Source organism: Diadema antillarum, unplaced genomic scaffold (genome assembly GCF_040938485.1).
Source record: "Diadema antillarum isolate AM-2024a unplaced genomic scaffold, OU_Dant_1.0 seq00000243_RagTag, whole genome shotgun sequence".
NCBI classification, from domain to species: domain Eukaryota; kingdom Metazoa; phylum Echinodermata; class Echinoidea; order Diadematoida; family Diadematidae; genus Diadema; species Diadema antillarum.
This window is the reverse complement of record NW_027271287.1, coordinates 424,778-444,969: the sequence shown is the minus strand read 5'-3', so window position 1 is coordinate 444,969 and position 20,192 is coordinate 424,778. Positions and strand designations below refer to the sequence as shown.

Genomic DNA, 20,192 nt, shown 5'->3' with positions numbered 1-20,192 from the left:
AACCTCAAAAATACGCAGCTTGGACTCCCAAGTTCATTGACCCTACCTGCCAAAATATTGAAAATCCGTCATAAAATCCATAAAAATTTCCGAATCACTACCAAAATTTAATCATCTGCTACTTGTGTCATTCTCAACCTTCCTTGTAAGTTTCATTAATTCAAATCCGTTAACAAATTTTTGAATCATTTTGCACACGTACAAAAAAAGAAAAATCCGCAAACCAACCAACCAACCAACAAACAAACAAACAAACAAACAAACAAACAAACAAACAAACAGACAGACAATAAACCAACAAACTAACGCCGATGAAAACAACCTTGGCGGAGGTAACAAGTGAGGCAGCCAATCTGGGAATCATTCCAAATCTTCCGTTCACAAAATGTTTCAATCAAAACTTCGGGAACATCAACGAGCTGTCTACCACTATTGTTAACGAACAACGTTAAAATCAAATTTACCTGTTATAAAATCGTATGATTTCAAAATGTGCCGAATACATTGTTTGATGCACGGAAACCCGAGGCTTCCGATTGGGCTAGCGTACAATACTTTCCAATACTATACGGTACCATAAAGCCATCCAAGTGATCAGTTTGAACATTCTAATCCCACACTATTAAAGTGCAAGATGGCACTTACTTTTTGAATAAACAATATTAAGGTTATCAAATAGGCCTACATCAGTATCGGGCCTAAATGAATACTGACTAGAACCTTAGCATCATGATATAGGATATGATATTGCAGCAAGAATGAATTCAAAATTCAAAGCCTTAATGTAAGACCTACACGTTGTATCTACCTTCATTCATTTTTATTTCAACTGATTCAGATGAATTGTCATTAAGTTTTGCCAGTGAGGTGGAAAAGATCATTTTATCAAAATACTGAGACCAAGAAAACAGCCATATTTGTGTTTCTTTTAAAGGGACTATACATGTACTGGTTGAGGGGCGGATTCAGGTTTATAACATTCCTTAGTGAGATAATGAGAAACCTCTTATGAAATATGAAAGAGTATGTAATTTCAAGAAGTTTCAAGAAGTGTTCAACGTTTGTTTGCTGAAAAGTATGGTTTAAAAAAAAAGCAATTATAATAAAAGGCGACAGACCACACATTTTATTCGGATCTCTACGTTTTACCTTGTTTTTGGATATCTCAGTCATTTCAAAACCGATTTTCATCAAATTAACTTTTGATTCCCCCTAACGTTCGAATTGTACATGCTCTTTGACATCTCATAGAGTGGTTTCTGAATATCTCGCAAACCAAACCACGTGATATCCTAGACAGAAAGATCCGTCTGTCCGGAGGACTCTTTTATATTTTGCCATTAACGCTGTCCTCCGTAGACAGACGGAAGGTTGCAGTACCCATTGCTGTGTGGATGTTCTTAACCACTGTCTCTATGGAAAATTGGGTGAGGTACCTCACCCTTCTCGATTGCGTCTAATTCACGGCCCTAGGTCGGCAAATTTAAGCTTGTATGGTGAAATTATTTTTTTAAGAATACGTTACACTCACCAGATTAATGAATAATCCAACATTTTAGGAGAATTTTCATCGTAAAACACAGCCTGTCGCGTCGTCACATTCAAACTGCAGAAACATACACTATGAATCTATTAGCCAATCACATGCGAGGTAGTTTCTACGTATTTGTTTTACTAAAACACGTACCTCGCATGTGATTGGCTTAGCAATTGTTACAGATTCAAAATGGCGACTTACTGCTCGCGAACGGCGATGTTGCGATATCGATAAAATTTCTGCATTATAACCGAGGTTATGTGAGTATTTCGATTGCACAATGTGAGAAATTTATCCCAAATATTGCTGCATAATGTGTCATGTCATGTCATACTTGTTTGAATGTAAAAAAGCTGTCTGAAATTTGGTTTATCGTAACGTTTGATCTGTGCGCGACTGCTCCACACAGGAGCTGGGATCATTGACTTCGGTCTGTATACGGAGGGGATCCGTGAAGCCAGACGCAGTCTCCGCGGAACATTCCCCGACGGACAGATACAGACCGATCTTTCGGTCAAGTGATATCCTAGATCTGTAGCCATCATTTTGTACGTTCAGTAGTTTATAGCCTACAGTATTTTTATTTGTACTTGCCAGTTTTTATTACAGTATTATATCCTGTGTATTGTAACTATGTATATAGCCCGTGTGTTATACTTTTGAACATGTGTTCTCTCATACCCCTGAAGGGGGTCGACAGAGATAATGAAATATCTATCTATCTATCTATCGGATCTATCTATCTTATCATCTATCTATCTATCTAGATCTATATCTCTATATCTATATCTATATCGCAAAACATTAAAAGCTGAATCCTCATCTCGACCAGAACTGTACAGTCCCTTTAATCTTTCTTTTGCAATACGTGACATTTGTAAGTTTTTATAATCTATAAATAGGCCATTATTATGCCATAAAACTTACAGTTTGAGATCTTGTTTGCCAGCGGCGCCAGGTGCCGGGGGCGGCATCTTCTCTACGTACCGTACTACTGCGCTGCATGCATGCAGCCCACCGGTCTGTAACACGCATGCGCAACAATACTGTTTACAAAACACACACACACTGATAGAGTCTACTCGTGTGTCGGCAGCGGAGCAGCGATTGAAATCACGGAAAAGTGCCATACGATCACAAAGAAACAGGCTGTTGTTTTGCCCGTTAGTCAAGGAATTGCCACTTTGAGACGAACTGCACCTGACCTGCATGTCTCTGGGTTTTTGATCGGGAGCTTTCTTGATTCCTCCAACAGACTGTCGATCTAGATCTAGTCAGCAAGTAGGCCCTACAGTAGTAGAAGCTACATATTTTCTTGTAGATCCAGAACCATCCAGACACGGTCTGCCATCTATAAACGTTAGACAGCAACGTAGATTTCACCAGTGAGTATCAATGAAAAAGTTGTCTAGACATGCTAGAAGCTATTTATTATCGTGAAATTATAGTATATTATAATTGTTTTTACCAAGTAGTCTGAGCTGAGCTAACGTACATATGTAAATTTAACGCTTACATTCGCATTCCAGTCGTGAAATGTCACCGTGCATGCATTCCGCCGCGCCGGTGTCTCTCCCCATTCAATCGCCATACTACTTGCAACCATGACCACGATGTATGATTATGAATGAACAAAGTCTGTGTGTGTGTGTGTGTGTAGTAGCTGCTGGCAGTTGCCTATATGCCGTTCTTGTAGCTCTCCATAACCATTCTGGGCATGCATTATAGACCTGCAGTATGTCCCCTAAAATTACAATTAAATTTTCGATTTGATAACACCCAATTTGATTATTATTCTTTAAATGCTACTTCAGAGTGTTAACCGTTGTAAACTCGGCCGGAGTGCCCCCCCCCCCCCCGACGTTCCGCGCGATGTATCGCTATCGCGAAAAGCTAACGCCGCGACATATCTTGACTTTTTTCTTTCGAGTCTCCCGCATCTTTTGACACCAAATTTGCGATGCCCGGGCACGCGGTTCTGAAGTTGCACATAAATATGTACGTGCATGTCAGACCAAAAATTGGTCAAAAACGTCAATTCGTGTACAATTTCAATGCAAACTGTGCTTGCAGGCAAATTTCATAAAAGCATGATTATTTTGGGGTTTTATTGATTAAAATCAATAACATAACATATTTCCTTGTTCGGAACAATGTCACCGACAAATTTCATTGGAAAAACAATGAAAAACATAAAGTCGAAAAAACAGAAATACATAAGAAATTCAAAAACAATAAAATACATAAGGAATTTTTTTCTGATAGCACAATTTTTTTCTCAATTACATTTGCTGAGGGCACTAAAAAGAATATTTACATAAAAAAGTGCCTGTTTTGAGCTTTATTTAGTGATTTATACCGAATTGTCTGATTTCATACATCGGTATGCATAAATTAGCATAATTTAGCATAAATGATAATTTTTGTGAAAATTAACTTCATGGTACAATGTACTTTGGAATTAGATTACGTCATAGGCAATGTGTGTGCCAATTTTCGCCGCGATCGCGCGGTCGACGGCCGAGATCTGGAGAGGGGCCTGGGAGGCCCCCGGCTCTATCATCTACATGTAAATAGCCCGGCCTAGTTAGGGTTAAAATATAACATTTTAGCTCTATTTTGCAGAAATTCCCGTTCGATTTGGTTGAGAGGTCACAGAGAAATGTGGATTGTTGTAAGCATGTCATGAGTCTGATTCTTCCAATTTTAGCAATTCAATGCTCTTGTTTGTGAATAATAGACAGAACTTGGAGGGAAGAGATTCCTAACATCCTCTACGAAATTCCTTGTTTCTCGTTGACCACTGAAGCAAATTGAATGGGGTTTTCTGTAAGATGTGGGCAATGAGTTAAAGACCCCGTTTTTCAATTGAATCTTATTAGAGTTGATATTTCTGTTGTGAGGATTTAACCTGGTTTGTGCATAAAGTTGGCATACATTGTACTCAAGGATTTGCTCATGACTACCTCCCTCTGTGTACAAGTACTGTACATGACTGGAAATACATTGTAGCACACTACAGTCGATGTCCTACATACAAAAAGAAAACAAGATCTTAATAGGCAGATGAAAGGTCACACTCTTGAAAATCTCCACAACCACTGACTCTCAAGATTTACAAATTCTGCTGTGATTACCAACAACAGCAATGTGTGTTTTTATGCAATTTAGCGCTCTCTTCAAAAGAGCACAAAATACGCAGTGGGATAGACCTTGAGTGATCTTATTTAACAGTATGTTTTTGTATTGCATTGCATGAAGTGCTTTGCAGTCTGCTCATGATGACATTTATCCCCTGAATTCCCAGGCTACCCATCAAAATGTAAATTATTTAAGCACGGCAGTCATTGCACGTACAATACATTGTACAATCACATTGCTTGGGATGTGCCATACTGCACTGCGTGGTGACTCAAGGCACGTTGCAACCTGGAACTACTGTTTATACAGTAGTGTGAAGAAATGTCTTGTACATATACATACTATGTACTGTATTATCATTGGGTTTACAGCAATTTTCCTTGTTTCTGTCTTGTCCTGTGCAGTAGTACAATTTTGTTTTCTCCACCCCATCTTACCAGTTGGACTGGCTTTTCTTTTAGATGTTCAATGTATTTTATTTGGGGGGGGGGGGGGGGGATGATGCTTCATAGGTACAGTACATGATACATTGCATATGTACAATGTATTGTATGTTTGTGTGTTTTGAGATGAGTGTGAGTGTTTAATTATGGTACATGTGTATGAGATAGATGAAGTCAATTATTCTTAATTTTTAAATCCCCTTAGAAGATAAAGAGATCGATACAATGTACATTCTGTATTCAGTTATCTTACATTTTCATGAAGGTATACAGTTGAGGAGTTTTGCTGTTTTACATTTGTACATAGCTGGCAGCGCATCATACTGTACATTATTTCCCTGTCCAGACCCAGTGCAATTTTTGCGAGTGAAATTTTACTGCTCCTTGGGGACACAAGATTTTTTTTTTTTTTTTTTGAATTTATACATGTACAGTATGTACACGTACAGTTAAACCTCTATTATCCGGCCTCCCTTTATCCGGATCTCTCTATTAAATACGGACGCAATCTCGCCGTGATTTTTTTTTTTTTTTAATAATTACGGGAGGAAAGGGGGATTCCCAACTCCTTGAGAACTCCTACACAAACACACATGAATTACATATTACTTCCAACATGATTAACATACATTACATCAAATTTCCTTCCAAATTGCTTACATCCCCAAACATCCCCAAATGTAACAATGAAAAGGTTGCAGTATACACATACTACATGTGGTACTATAATGGGCTACATCAGTACATGTGTATGTACACACACATCGAGTCTCCCGTATCCGGCCACATCCCTTTACAATATCCGGATGAGCCCCGGTCCCGACTTGTCCGGATACGAGAGGTTCAACTGTACTTATGTACAAGCTATTATTTGTGTTAAGAGTTGATAATCACCAAATCCCTTAGACTGAAGGCTGTAGTTCTTAATTTTGAGTCTATGTTTGTTGTTGTTGTTGTGGGGTTGTGGGGGTTGTTTGTTTTTTGTTTGTTTGTTTTTTGTTTTGCCTTTTTTTTCTCTGTACTGAGAGAATATCAGGCAACAGATTTTCGTATGTTACTGTTTTGGTTTGAATGTCGGTCAGATGTTGTACCTTAGGGACCTGGAAAAATTTAGCCGTCTCTACAGTTTTGTGGTCTGTTGATGTCAATGTTGCTGAGCAAGCTGTAAAGTAGTACATTATTGTCAGAGACTCCAGCTCTCCCGCTTTCGACGGGAGATCTCCCACCGAAAGCCCATTGTTGCAAAATCTCCTGTTCTCCTGCTAGAGATTTAATTTCTCTCGCCCTGGCTCCGTGTCTCCCGCTTGAAATGATGTCTTACTTACTGTAAAAGTGGTTTCTTTTGCGTACAGAAACTTTCGCGGTTTCCATCGGTGCGGACTGTTTTTGTGTGTGCTTAAATTCGCGGTCGGTAATGATAGCGTTGTACAAGCGACGAGTTCAAAACATTTTCGCGTGATGTTAAATTCGCGGTTCAACCTCAAAGCGCGAAAAGCGCGAAAATAAAACCAACACGAAAGAAACCACTTTTACAGTAGTGTTATCGTATGTTGGAACATTCACGTAAGCCTTTGATAGCACGAGAGAGCATCTAGAACCCTAGAACTTCGCGCTTCACGCACATCAAGTTGAAGTCCCCTGTTCGCTAGGGGTGTCAGGAGGGAGAATCTCCTGATCAGAAGGTGCTTGGGGTTGGAGTCTCTGTGTTGCACATGTACACCTATGTGGTGCTTGTGCGTGTATTACAAGATGACAGTTGGGGAGGGGGAGGGGGAGATATGACCATTCATAAATTCTATGTCAGAATTAGCTTCTGTTTGTTTAGGGTGTGCAGTATGTGTAATATTGTCCATCTGTGACTGTCACATGTGTAGTTCAAGAAAATCAGCCCCTCTAATATCACTGGTAGTGATGTCATGATGTTTCATGTTACATGAGGAACATTGCACAGCAGTAATGGCTGAGGGATTTTCCATTGTAACTAGCAGTATCTCATATTTTCCTATGTGTTTTGTATATTATCATTCCTGGGTAAAGAATAATTTGAGAAAAGTTAGCAGATCCTTTGGTAAACATGCTATAAAGACCTACCAGCTATCCACTATATCTGTAAATTACCATCTCTACCTTACAGTAGCACACAACAGGAAAAAGAAAATTCCCAGCTCTTGACAGAGTACTCTGTACTAAGTTGTGCAGATGAACCTTTTACAATCTCAGGGATCAGGTTCCTAAAGGATTATTTCCTTTACCTTCACCCGAGGAAACGGTACATTGTGCATTTCCATCCAAAGAAGTGAAGATCTGTGATTACAATTCTAAAACTCCACCAGTCATTTACATTGATAAATAATGCTGATTACTTTACCATTTCAAAGGTGAAAATGCATACTGAACACTGTACATGTGTGCAGTACAAGTACTGTACAAGTACATTTGTGATAGGACCTCATTATGCATGGGTACTTGATAGAAATGTGTACATGTTCTAAACTGGATGGGATTATCGTAAGTGAGACAACAGGTACTCATTAAAACCTGTCAGTGGACGGGAGCTTGTCAAACACGCAATTGGTGACTCTGCTGATAAAGTTGTGTGCTTTAGGGCACAACCAAAGAGTGAGCAATGAGAAGTTAAACACCAGTGTTATGCCGGTAGATATAGAGTTATTAAAGATTACATCAATATTTTCTTCGCCAGAGTTCGCCGTTGGGTTGAAAGTCTCCTGGGCGCATTGCCAAGTGCTCTCTATGACAGTGTTTGTTTAAAGAGGGTGTATACTTGTAACGGGGAAATTAACACTTGTCTTCGTCATTCAAACACTTGTCACCTTTCTTTAAACCTCCAAGGCTGGCTAGATTGATTTCAAGGAGTTTTTCTTGAAAAGACTGTGATGAAATACGAGTATAGTTCCGAGTTGAGATTTGATGTGAGTGCAATAGATGTACTGTATGCCTTTACACATGTACTACATCTTTATGGATTGTAAGATGTATCTTGGTTTCAACCCAGCAATGAGAAGTTAAACACCAGTGTTATGCCGGTAGATATAGAGTTATTAAAGATTACATCAATATTTTCTTCGCCAGAGTTCGCCGTTGGGTTGAAAGTCTCCTGGGCGCATTGCCAAGTGCTCTCTATGACAGTGTTTGTTTAAAGAGGGTGTATACTTGTAACGGGGAAATTAACACTTGTCTTCGTCATTCAAACACTTGTCACCTTTCTTTAAACCTCCAAGGCTGGCTAGATTGATTTCAAGGAGTTTTTCTTGAAAAGACTGTGATGAAATACGAGTATAGTTCCGAGTTGAGATTTGATGTGAGTGCAATAGATGTACTGTATGCCTTTACACATGTACTACATCTTTATGGATTGTAAGATGTATCTTGGTTTCAACCCATTAGTGGACAAACTCGAGTGAAGGGTAATACAAGAAGGTACGATGTACACTCAAGTGTACACATGCACTTTGTAAAACAAGTTGTCAGATATTTGTGGCAGCTTGCTTGAATAAAACTGGCACACCTAGTGCAATGCAGTATCTTTATGGGACAGTGATTATGTGTACTCAATAGCATTGATGAGCCTATTTGATGTGTATTTTGGTAAAATTGTTTATCTTGTTTTTCTCCTCTCTCATTTCCATTTTGCATACAATGTGTAGATTTTCAAGATGTAGCCACACAGCATGTCCAGCGTTCCTTCATCCATGCCTTGTTCACTGTCCTCGCAAATGAGAGCAACCAGAGCAGAAAGGAGCCGGGGGTTTAAGCTGGAGTTTTGCCCACCAGTCGGAAAGAGAGATTAGGAACCAGAGTTTGTTGCCATGGTAACCCAGTCCGACTTTATAGAGGTCTTCAAACCGCTGGTAACCGAGGCTGTCTCTGCGATGACGATAATGGCCAGCAATAACACGACCGACGTGGATGTCGCGGTTCTCGGGTGCATCTGTCAATTTGATCGTCTGGCCTGTGCCAGGTATGGAAGCATCAGACTACACAATCCTGTGCCAATGAAGTTTCTGATTGACGTTGTTAAAATAGATTTTCTGCTGAAACCGGGTGGTGTGCTTTATCTCTGCTACAGACCTGTTTATGATCGTTTGCAAATGTTTACAAATCTTGTGCATTCTTTCCTTAATACAAAAGTGTTACCTTCCGTATTGCCAAAGTTTGCGCGAGGCTTTCGAAAGCAAGTAACATCGTTCCCCTCCAAAGAGCTTGCTGCTAATTATTCTTGCAAACCATCTCTAAATCTCTATCAGTATAGGCAATGCTATAAATGTAAATTCCTGTTGTTTCTTTCTTTCTTTTAATGTTGTTGATGTACAAACAAGTATAAAATGCATGAAATATATCCTGCCTCCCAATCTGTTCCACAAAAAAAAAATGTCCTCAATGTTTTGCTGTATTCTCTGTTTCAGAAATGGCATTCTGTCGCTGGTCGTAGTCATAATGGGCGTATTGTGCTTAGTGAGGGTGAGTATACCTATTACATACTCAGACACAAAGTTATGTGGAGATAAAAGGCGTGATATGATCGTCTCTGGAAAATATGAGATGTCTCTCAGAAGATCTCGCTCCCTTTTTTGGAGGAATTTAGATCAACAATAATATGAAAATTGGAGAAAATGCTTTCTTTTTGTTTGTTTGTTTCTTGTTGTTGTTGGTTTTTTTTTTTTCATTTCAGTACTCACCTATGTACATGCCTACAAAGGGAAACAAATGATAAAATCTTAATGCAGATAAAGTGTAGTGAAACTTGGTAGATTGAGCCATACCAAACATGTAGGCCCCACTGTAAAAGTGGATATTTTTGTGTAAGTAATATTGACCGATTCGGGTTTGTTGAGGGCAGCAGACATTTTACGGCACAGGGCGCAGCCATAGTGGGTGTATCAGCCGACCCCCCCCTGCTCTCCCCCACCCCTGGGCAACATGTTTATCACGCACTTATAACAAAGGTTCGCGCACTAAGCAAGCATTCGCGCACTCAGTACGAGACGCCTATTGGCTAAAGCAGTTTTTCATTCTGCGCGCGTGCTAATGTAGGGAGAGGGGTGGGGGAGTGCGGAGGGGGGGTCGGCTGATACACCCACTATGGCTGCGCCCACGCCAAAAATACACATAGCGCGTCACAGAATCGGTCAATATCACGCTCATCTAGGTAAACATGAGTTTCACATGTTTTTAATTCCTTGGAATCAAGGCATCATCAACTGGAAGATATATATGGCAAGCAAAAGTATTTGTGTGCTTTTATTATTTTTGTGCTAGCTTCTAGCTGCATGAAATGCACGAAAATTTCCACTATTACAGCACTCTACTATTACTTTTCATTAATGGAGACAAAGTGGCATTGATGCCCAGATTACATGATACTTTACCGTGTCTGTAGCAAAGCCATTGGGGGATACAAACAGAGCTCAACATTAGTGGTGGCCCGGTGGCCCAGGGTCACTAAAAATTGATGTCGGGACACCAAGTTTCCAACAAGATTATCTTTTGGTGGCCCAATTGGGCAACTTATGAAGAAGAGGTACTGTACTTGCACTCTGCTCTAGATTGGTCTGCATCCCTACAAAGTGGGTCAAAGGTAGAAGGAGATTATGTCCAGATGATGGCCATTTTATGGTGAATTGAGTTGGCGATAAGATATCTAAACTGTTAAAACACACTTTCAGTTGTCATTGACCTCCTGTTTTCCAGAGTTAGTTTATTTATATTGTGCAATGGAAAGTTTTAGGAACGTTTACTCAGGTTGGCAATTACAAAACTATCACATGGAGAGTGGAAAATTGTGATATGAACAGCTTTGTTTGGGACTGAAGCATTATAGGCAATATTGTTTGTACTTGTGCAGCGTAGATATTCTGTAGATATGTTTGTGTGTGTGTGTTTTTGGGGAGGGTTGGTAATTTATAAAATGAAACATGATCTTGTGCCAAGACCGAGTCATTTCCGGCTGAATCAACATTTCATTATAAACGTGTATTAAACCCTGCTGAGCAGTGAAAGAGTGTGGTTTTTTTTTCAATCTTTTATTTTACCTTTTTTTTCATATAAACAATATGCAAATTAATTGATGACAAGATAACACAAATTTCATGATAATGACCTAAATTCCACATTGTCAATATGACAGATGAAAAAGAAAGAGTTTTGTATGTAAAAAAGAAAAAGAAACAAACATGTCAAACAGAAGGGAACAAGACACCCCCCACCCCCTTCCCTCCGAACCCCATATCCGGTGAACCTGCTCACAATCTCACTTTCTCGTAAGTACAACATTGGTGCAGGTTATTATACTGTACACTACATACTGTTTGTAATAATGGAGCATTGTTAGCATACTTTCTTTGAAGCATTTATTTACAAAGCCATGTAACCATAGAGTTGGACTTGTTTTTGTTTTTTCTTTTTACAAAATATGATTTGAACTCTTGAGCGAAGGTCATGTCACATTGAGCGTGAAATCTAGACGAGACATGTCCGCAAAAACCCCAGGAGGGGTGTGTGTGTTCCCTACCATAATACAATGTACACTAGATTTTACTCAGTTTCTAATTCAAATGCCATGAGTGTAGCCTTGTAGTTAGGGGTTGATGGCAGTTGAAGGAAACGTTGGGGGGAAATCCAGTTGGCATTTCAGAGGATCGAGGAAACCGGGCCGTCTCTGTCCTTCCACATGTTCCGTTCGCCAGTATTATTAGTCAGTCAGCCGAGAAATCCCAGGATTAATTACAGACTTGGCACACCAGGGGGGAGGGTATCATGAACAAATTTTGCGATAATAGCAATAAGATGTGAACTGTTGTGATCGATGTCTAATTATGTGTCACGAGTGTACAGTAGTTTGTGTGAAGCATACTCAGTGATTCAAAATCTGTAGGCATCCATAGTGCAACAAAATGTATCACATCAGTACTTGTTTCAGTTTTGCTTTCTGTTAGTGTTATATAAAGCCTTTTGAAATTTCAATAATAAAATGCTGAATTATACAAAGTTGTGTGAGGTGTTATTTTCTCTTCATCTACCCAGGGGTCGCACTTAACTTTTTTTCAACTAGCCAGGTGGACTACTTAGAATCAATTTTGACACTGAAGCAATATTTTGGCTAGCCAGACGGACTAGTAACTTCAGAATTTTATGATTTTTAGCTCACCTGAGCCAAAGGCTCAAGTGAGCTATTGCGATCGCCCTTCGTCCGGCGTCCGTCGTGCGTCGTGCGTCGTGCGTCGTCCGTCGTCCATCGTCCGTCGTCCGTCGTCCGTCGTGCGTCGTCCGTCGTGCGTCGTGCGTAAACTTTTTACATTTTCATCTTCTTCTTGAAAACCCCATGACCGATTTTCATCAAACTTGGCAGGTAGCATCCCTAGGGGGTTAGGAACTCAATTTGTTAAAATGGGCACCATGCCCCACCCAGGGGGCCCCCAGGGGGGCCCAAACCCCCAAAAATTAAGGAATCTGTAAAAATCTTCTTCTCTAGAACCAGAAGTGATAGAGCTAAGTTAATACTATGAGTTAGTACATTGATGACTGTAGTTTCAAGTTTGTTCATGGCAGAATCAGGCGTGCCCCCCTTGGGACCCAGGGGAGGGGGGTGGGGAAGGGTTCTAATGGGGCCTAAATTGTACATTTTCATCTTCTTCTTGAGAACTCCATGACCCATTTTCACCAAACTTGGCAGGTAGCATCCCTAGGGGGTTAGGAACTCCATTTGTTAAAATGGGCACCATGACCCACCCAGGGGGCCCCCAGGGGGCCCAAACCCCCCAAAATTAAGGAATCCGCAAAAATCTTCTTCTCTAGAACCAGAAGTGATAGAGCTAGGTTAATACTATGAGTTAGCACATTGATGACTGTAGTTTCAAGTTTGTTCATGGCAGAATCAGGGGTGCCCCCCTTGGGACCCAGGGGGGGGGGGGGGTGAGGAGGGGTCCTAATGAGGCCTAAATTGTACATTTTTATCTTCTTCTTGAGAACCCCATGACCCATTTTCACCAAACTTGGCAGGTAGCATCCCTAGGGGGTTAGGATCTCAATTTGTTAAAATGGGCACCATGCCCCGCCCAGGGGGCCCCCAGGGGGCCCAAACCCCCCAAATGAAGGAATCTTTAAAAATCTTCTCTAGAATCAGAAGTTATAGAGCTGAGATAATACTATGAGTGAGTACATTAATGACTGTAGTTTCAAGTTTGTTCATAGGAGATCCAGGGGTGCCCCTCTTGGGGGTAGGGGGGGGGGGTGGTTGGAAGGGTCCAAATGGGGGCCTGAATTGTACATTTTCATCTTCTTCCTGAAAACCTCATGATGGATTTTTGTCAAACTTGGCAGGTAGCATCCCTAGGTGGTCAGGATCTCAATTTATCAAACTGGGCACCATGCCCCACCCAGAGGGCCCCAGGGGGCCCCAATTCCCCCAAATTAAGGAATCTTGAAAAAATTGGGCCCTTATTGTACATTTTCATCTTCCACTTGAGAATGCCTCGTCAAATTTTGGTAGAGCTGTGAATAATTTAGATTAGTGACTGCGTAAAAGGTGAACTTGCGATACTCAGGTGAGCGCTAGACCCGCGGGTCTCTTGTTAGCTAGTCCGATGTGATTTTGGGTGGCCAATGGCCAGCGGACCATCGCTAATTTCGAACCCTGCTACCCCCCCTCAAAAAAAAAATTTAAATTTTTTCAACATAATATCTTTCCTTTATTATGGATATGTTAAGCTTTTGAGGACCATCAACTTACTGTCACGTTGATATTAAAATGTCATCCTCAAGACTCAAAGAGTTAATCACCAGCATCCAGCAACCTCTACCCAAGTCAATGTGTTTACATCTAGGGATATTCAAAGTTATGTAAGATGTGTAAGGTTTTCTCTTCAGTTGCCCCCCACCCCCCCCCCCCCCAAAAAAAAAAAAAAGAAGAAGAAGACAATATTAGATCACCCTTCTTTCATTATGGATATGTTAAGCTTTTGAGGACCGTCAACTTATTTTCATTTGATATTGCATATAAAAAAATGTTGTCCTCTGGACTCGAAGAGTTAGTCACCAGCATCCAGCAACCTTCTCCAAAGTGGTTAGATCTGGCAATATACAAAGTTATGTAAGGTGTATAAAGTTCCCCTCACTCCCTCATGGGAGGATTTTATCAACATGCCTTTCTTTCATTATGGGTATGTTAAGCTTTTGAGGAACACCAACCTAACATCATATTGACATTGTATATAAAAACGTCGTCCTCGGGACTCGAAAGAGTTAATCAGCAGCATCCAGCAAGTCAGTGTGGTTAAATCTGGGGATTCCATCTCTTGACATGAGTCACACATTTCCTGTGACCCCTTTCACATCTGTCATTTTATCTCAGGAGTATGCTTCATGTCCAAATGGAGCTGAATCCATGGCAGTCATGATTATCTTTTGGGTTAGCGCTCTAACCACGAGCCGCAGGGGGTCCCCACTCATAGTTAAGCACTGTGTGGACACAAAAATCAACGAACTCAAAGGGGCAGGAGTTTAACCTCGAGGTTAAGATTCGTCGTGTGGATGCACATCGCAGTTAGGGCTTGTCGTCTGAACGTAACTTTTGTGTCAGCTGCTGTCTTTTCTTCATCTGTTTTCTGTTGGGTTTTTAGCTCACCTGAGCCAAAGGCTCAAGTGAGCTATTGCGATCGCTCTTCGTCCGGCGTCCGGCGTACGTCGTGCGTAAACTTTTACATTTTCATCTTCTTCTTGAGAACCCCTAGACCGATTTTCACCAAACTTGGCAGGTAGCATCCCTAGGGGGATAGAATCTCAGTTTGTTCAAGTGGGCACCATATCCCTCCTGGGGGGACCCCAGAGGGGCTCAAACCCCCCAAAATTAAGGAATCTTAAAAAATCTTCTTCTCTAGAACCAGAAGTGATAGAGCTATTTGAAGTTAATACTATGAATTAGTACATTGATGACTGTAGTTTCAAGTTTGTTCATGGCAGAATCAGGGGTGCCCCCCCCCCCCCCCCCCCCCCCCCCCCCCCCCCGGGACCCAGGGGAGGGGGATGGGGAGGGGTCCTAATATGGCCCAAATTGTACATTTTCATCTTTTTCTTGAAAATGCCATTATGAATTTCCACCAAAGTAGGCAGGTAACATCCCTAGGGGGAAAGAATCTCATTCCCATCATATGAGCACCATGCCCCACCTGGGGGCCCCAGGGGGCCTAAATTTGGACCGAAATTGTAAATTTTCATCTTTTTCTTGAAAACCTTATCACTAATTTTCACCAAACTTGGCAGGTAGCATCCCTAGGGGGATAGAATCTCAATTCCATCAAATGGGCACCATGCCCCACCTGGGAGAATCAGGGGTGCCCTCCTTACCCCCTCCACCCTCTTGGGACCCAAGGAAGTGGGATGGGATGGGGGGGGGTCCAAATGCGGGCCTAAATTTTCATCTTTTTGCTGAAAACAACATAATGGATTTTCACCAAACTTGTCAAGTAGCATTCCCATAGGGATAAGATCTCAAAGTGTTTGAATGGGCACCATGCTTTCCTTGGGGGCCCCAGGGGGTCCAAACCTCCTAAATTAATGAATATTAATATTTTTCTCTAGTTCCAATCAAAAGTGATAGGGCTTTAAGTCTTCTTTCCCAAGCTGCATAATCCAACATTCTATAAAGTACAGTGTACTTGGCAGGTATTTTTACCAGTGTGATGGAATATGCACCATGCCCCCATTCTCAAAGCTACCCCCACCATAAGTTTCCAATGTTCTCAGGTAAGAGTCTGCAAGAATGCATGGAAAGTGAACTTGCGATACTCGGGTGAGCGCTTGACCCGCGGGTCTCTTGTTTTTTAATCCACTAATTCATACAGTGTATGTCAAACTTCAGATGAAGCTGCTGTGCAGTTTGATCTGCATAAATGTAATCTATATCTTTGAATTTCTTGAATTTGAAATCCTTGAATTTGGCAGCACACTTTGCTATGGACTTACAGTATTGTATTTATAGATTGAGTGATTTGTTGACAAAGAGTCTGTACAAACGTATGTTTCTCGATGAAATTCATGGTGATCTATGTGTTTTATTTTGTTTTCCTTTTCCAAACTAGGTGGCGAAGTTGATCGACATTGGGAGGCGATACCACCAGGTTGCCGTCTTCTCGCTAGCATCAGTGGAGTGCCTGGTGATGTAAGCGTAATCAGTATTTCATATAATATTTGCATCATACTGTGTACACCATAATTTTTCTTTTGTCTTAGATGTTTTCTTTTTCGCAAAGTTTGAATTTTGACTGATATTCTTGATATCAGCAATTTACAAACCTACTGTCTATGGCAGCAAATGATGATTATGTTTATGGTCTTCATTGTGGTTATTTGGTAAGTTTTCTCATGTGAAGGGAATAGCATTCTGTTCTTCATTTTATTTCAACACTGTTCTCAAGTGCAAATTCTTCCTGGAATTGTTGCAGAAGTTCAGCTTATGAAGTATTATGCTCTTGAAATATAATATATGGCGATTAAAATACTACACGTAAAAAAACCTATTTTCTTTGAACACTAGACACCTTGTATTCTGTGTTTCAGTTCAGGGTAAATCCCATCTTGGTGTAACAGTCTACAATACTTCGGCTAAAACAAGCAAGTGACAGAATGTCCTTTTGAATACTATAGATGGGTAAATTTTTATATTTGTATTGACATCACTATCCATTATGGTTATGACACTTGGGCAGAAAGTGTTTCTGCTTAAAACTTGTTGGTGTCAAGTAGAGCATGCTAAATCCAATTAAAACAACAATAACAACAATACAACATATTTATTAAGTCAGATATAAACAACTTTTCACTTCTTTTTCCCATGGCTGGGAAGTATCACAATTGTCAGAAACACAGAATAGGATAAAGTGCATTCCTTGCGTGCAATGGATACATAGTAGAATGTTTTGCCAATGTTTTGCCAATGTTTTCTGACATGGCCCACTTTCCCTTCAGGCTAAAGTAAATCATGTAGTAGATGCCCCCATCATCTATATCTGTCAAAGAGAAAACATTAAAAGGTCTATACAGGAAGTAATATGTTGTGCGGAATGACAGAGACACATTTTCTGACATCCTGAAGGAGTGGTAGAGAAATCTGGCGGCATGTTATTCTCATTTTACCACACCGCTATCAAGTTGAACAAGTATAGCACCATTGAGTGTGTTTAGCTGATAATTGAAAACCCAACATTCGATATATGAACTCTGTGAACTTTTATCATTACATGTATGTTGTGGTTCCCAGTGCAGGATATGCCCTTTGTTTTGCCTGAAAGTTTTAGGCTATTAACTTGCCAAGCAATTATTACCAAAAAAAAAAAAAAAAAAAGCTGGCAAGTCTAATATTTTCAGGAAAATCTGTAATGTTCCTTGTGTCCTGGCTTTTCCTTTTCTGTCATTCTGTCTCAAAACATCAAAGCTGAGTTCGGGAACACGTCTAGTTGGAAGTAATTCAGGCCTCTCACTACAGAACTTTGTATTTACTCTAGAGCCTCCCACTATTTACACTAAATTGTGACGCAAGTTTTTTTCTCTTAAGGTCATTTCTCAGTCCAGTTATTTTGTTGGTAGATCAACATCCATTATTATGATTTTTTTGTTGCTGATGTGGGGGTGGGGGGAGGGGTGTTTTGAAAATAAGTACATTGTATATTGTTCAGATACTCAGGTACCAGGCATACTGTGTGATTATATGCGTGGTATCCAGTTATTTGCGGTTTGATAAACCCCGTTGAGGACGGGCTGATTTTGCTGCAACACGCATTTCCCATAGACCCTTGCCCGAGTATACTCGCAACTTGTCCTCAGCGGGTTAAGAGAGCATGATCGTGACCGGAAAGTCATGGTGTGTACAGATGATATCCTTTGTCTCTGTTTTAAAGGAAATGATCCAATTGTATGTATGTCACAGTCAAACATAAAAGTGGCACATGTGCACAAATGTCTTTTGTTTACTACCTCTGCCAACGAACAAAGCTGACCAGAAGTGTCCTTGAAACGTCGCTCCATGTGCAATGTAAAACCGCCGAAAGTGCTTATTTTCAGTCTTTTGTTTTGTTGATCCTGCGCATATCTTTCCATTGGCATTGGGGAAAATTGGAAGGGAAAAAAGGTTATGGGATGTGTTCTCTTTCCGTGAGTGTTTCACTGAATCTTTCTGCGTAAGTAGTTAAAGGATGTGTACAGTACTGGTTGAGGTGAGGATTTAACTTTTAATGTTTTGTGAGATATTCAGGAATCACTTTATGAGATGTCAAAGAGCATGCAATTCTTAGGGTTATCCAAAGTTGATATTTGATGAATATCGGGTCTGAAATGGCTGAGATATCCATAAACAAGGTGAGACAAAGAGATCCTAATAAAAGGCGTGGCCTGTCGCCTTCATTATTATCACTTTTTTGATATCTCAGCCATTTGAAAACCAATTTTCATCAAATAAATGTTGGATCATTCTTAAAATTATGTATGCTCTTTCATATTTCATATGAGGTTTCTCATTATCTCACTTAGGAATGTTCAAAACACGAATCCCCACCTCATCCAGTACTGTACAGTCCCTTTAAAAGCTGACTCCACAATTGATTTAAAGTGACATGCAATATTTGCCAAAGTGGCAGTCTTTTTGCTTGAAGACATTGTTTGATCCAGGTAGTGCTTAAATGTGTGAATCTGCTTTTCATATTTGTGACTGGAGGAGAGACTAGATCAGTGAGATATTTTTGTTTTGTTTGCTTTTTGAAATGATAGTTCACATGTATCATGCGGCCAAGGTGTGCTGCTCTAAGCCAAGGGTACTGGCTGCCATAGACTTTGATCACCAGTACTCTGACCCATTTTCACATTTTGGTTCACAGACATTGTGCCCGTGTTTGTGTTCCTTGTATAATAAATATGTCAATAGTTATCGAGGGTGCACATTTTAATTCTTCATTCAGCTATTGATTTTAAAGGGTAAAGTCCATCCTGACGTTATGCTGCTTTGACAGAAAAATCAAATATAAAGTACAGGTAGATCAATGAAAATTTGGAGGAAAATTATCAGACACACAAAAAAGATATAGTTTAAGAGGAAGACAAATGGGCAAGTCTGTGTGACTTAGGTCTTGAGCACCTCTCCATGTGTTTTGTATAAAGATTTTAACCAATTTTCACTATTTCTAGATATTTTGGCACAGACAGTACTTATGCATGGGAAAGATATGAAAAAAAAAACATATTATTCTTATCATCAGAGCTCAACGTTAAAATTGATGTTTTGCCACCAAATTTCAAAACAGTAGTACTCTCTTTTGGTGGCCTGATCGGGTAACTAAGATTCAAAATGGACAGTTACGTTTGCTTTTGTTTAGAGCCACCAAAATTTTAGATTAAAAAATTTTACCGGCATGAACTGGCCACCAGAGAGAGAGAGAGAGAGGAAAAAAAAGGAATGTTATATAAGGTTTTGATATTCTTTCTTTCCTGTTTGGATTTGACTTCTATTTACTTTTGTGATTTTAAGATGTCACCACTGAAGTTGTATTCAACAAAATTGTAGCTCCAGGGATATTCTGAGAACCCACTCACCAGTGTCACCTGCTGCATACTGTATCAGAAAATCTTCAAATAGTTCTTGAGTAATTCTTAAGATTGACAAGGTTTGCTGATGGGTCATTTCTGCATCTTTTTGTATTTCTAGCAAGAATACATATTAAAAGGTATTCATACAACAGAAATTATGTAAAGTTTGCACTGAAAGGCTGTTCTTCTTGCCCACCAGTTTGTATTGTCTTCTTCTGCAGCTTGAATTTGTTTTGTGTACATTATGCTGTTGCTAGGTGAGGGAAGTCTACAGTCGCAGCCCAGGCAAGTTATGAGGTTGCTTTTGGTTACCTTTCCAGAGAAAGAATACAAAATTTGTTTTTTATTGAAAATAAGTCTCTGTCTGTCAGTGCCTTTTAACCCGTTAGTAACTGAGCCGCCCGAAACCACCCATCAGATTGCTCCCTAAACCACCCGACACCTCCCGTCCACTGTTTAAAATAGTTTTATGCTTTACTATTTTA

The 20,192-nt window shown here is 40.2% G+C and overlaps 1 protein-coding gene across 1 annotated transcript in view; it reads left to right on the top strand.

The window, feature by feature from the left end:
* Positions 1-2,646: 2,646 nt before the first annotated feature.
* The window catches only part of LOC139729449 (uncharacterized), a 35,068-nt gene continuing 17,522 nt past the window's right edge, over positions 2,647-20,192 (top strand). Inside the window, exons 1-4 of the mRNA XM_071640374.1 lie at positions 2,647-2,922; positions 8,787-9,100; positions 9,546-9,600; positions 16,215-16,294. Of these exons, the coding sequence (XP_071496475.1) occupies positions 8,949-9,100; positions 9,546-9,600; positions 16,215-16,294 (287 nt within the window). The 5' untranslated portion in view covers positions 2,647-2,922; positions 8,787-8,948. The remainder of the gene's footprint in view (positions 2,923-8,786; positions 9,101-9,545; positions 9,601-16,214; positions 16,295-20,192) is intronic.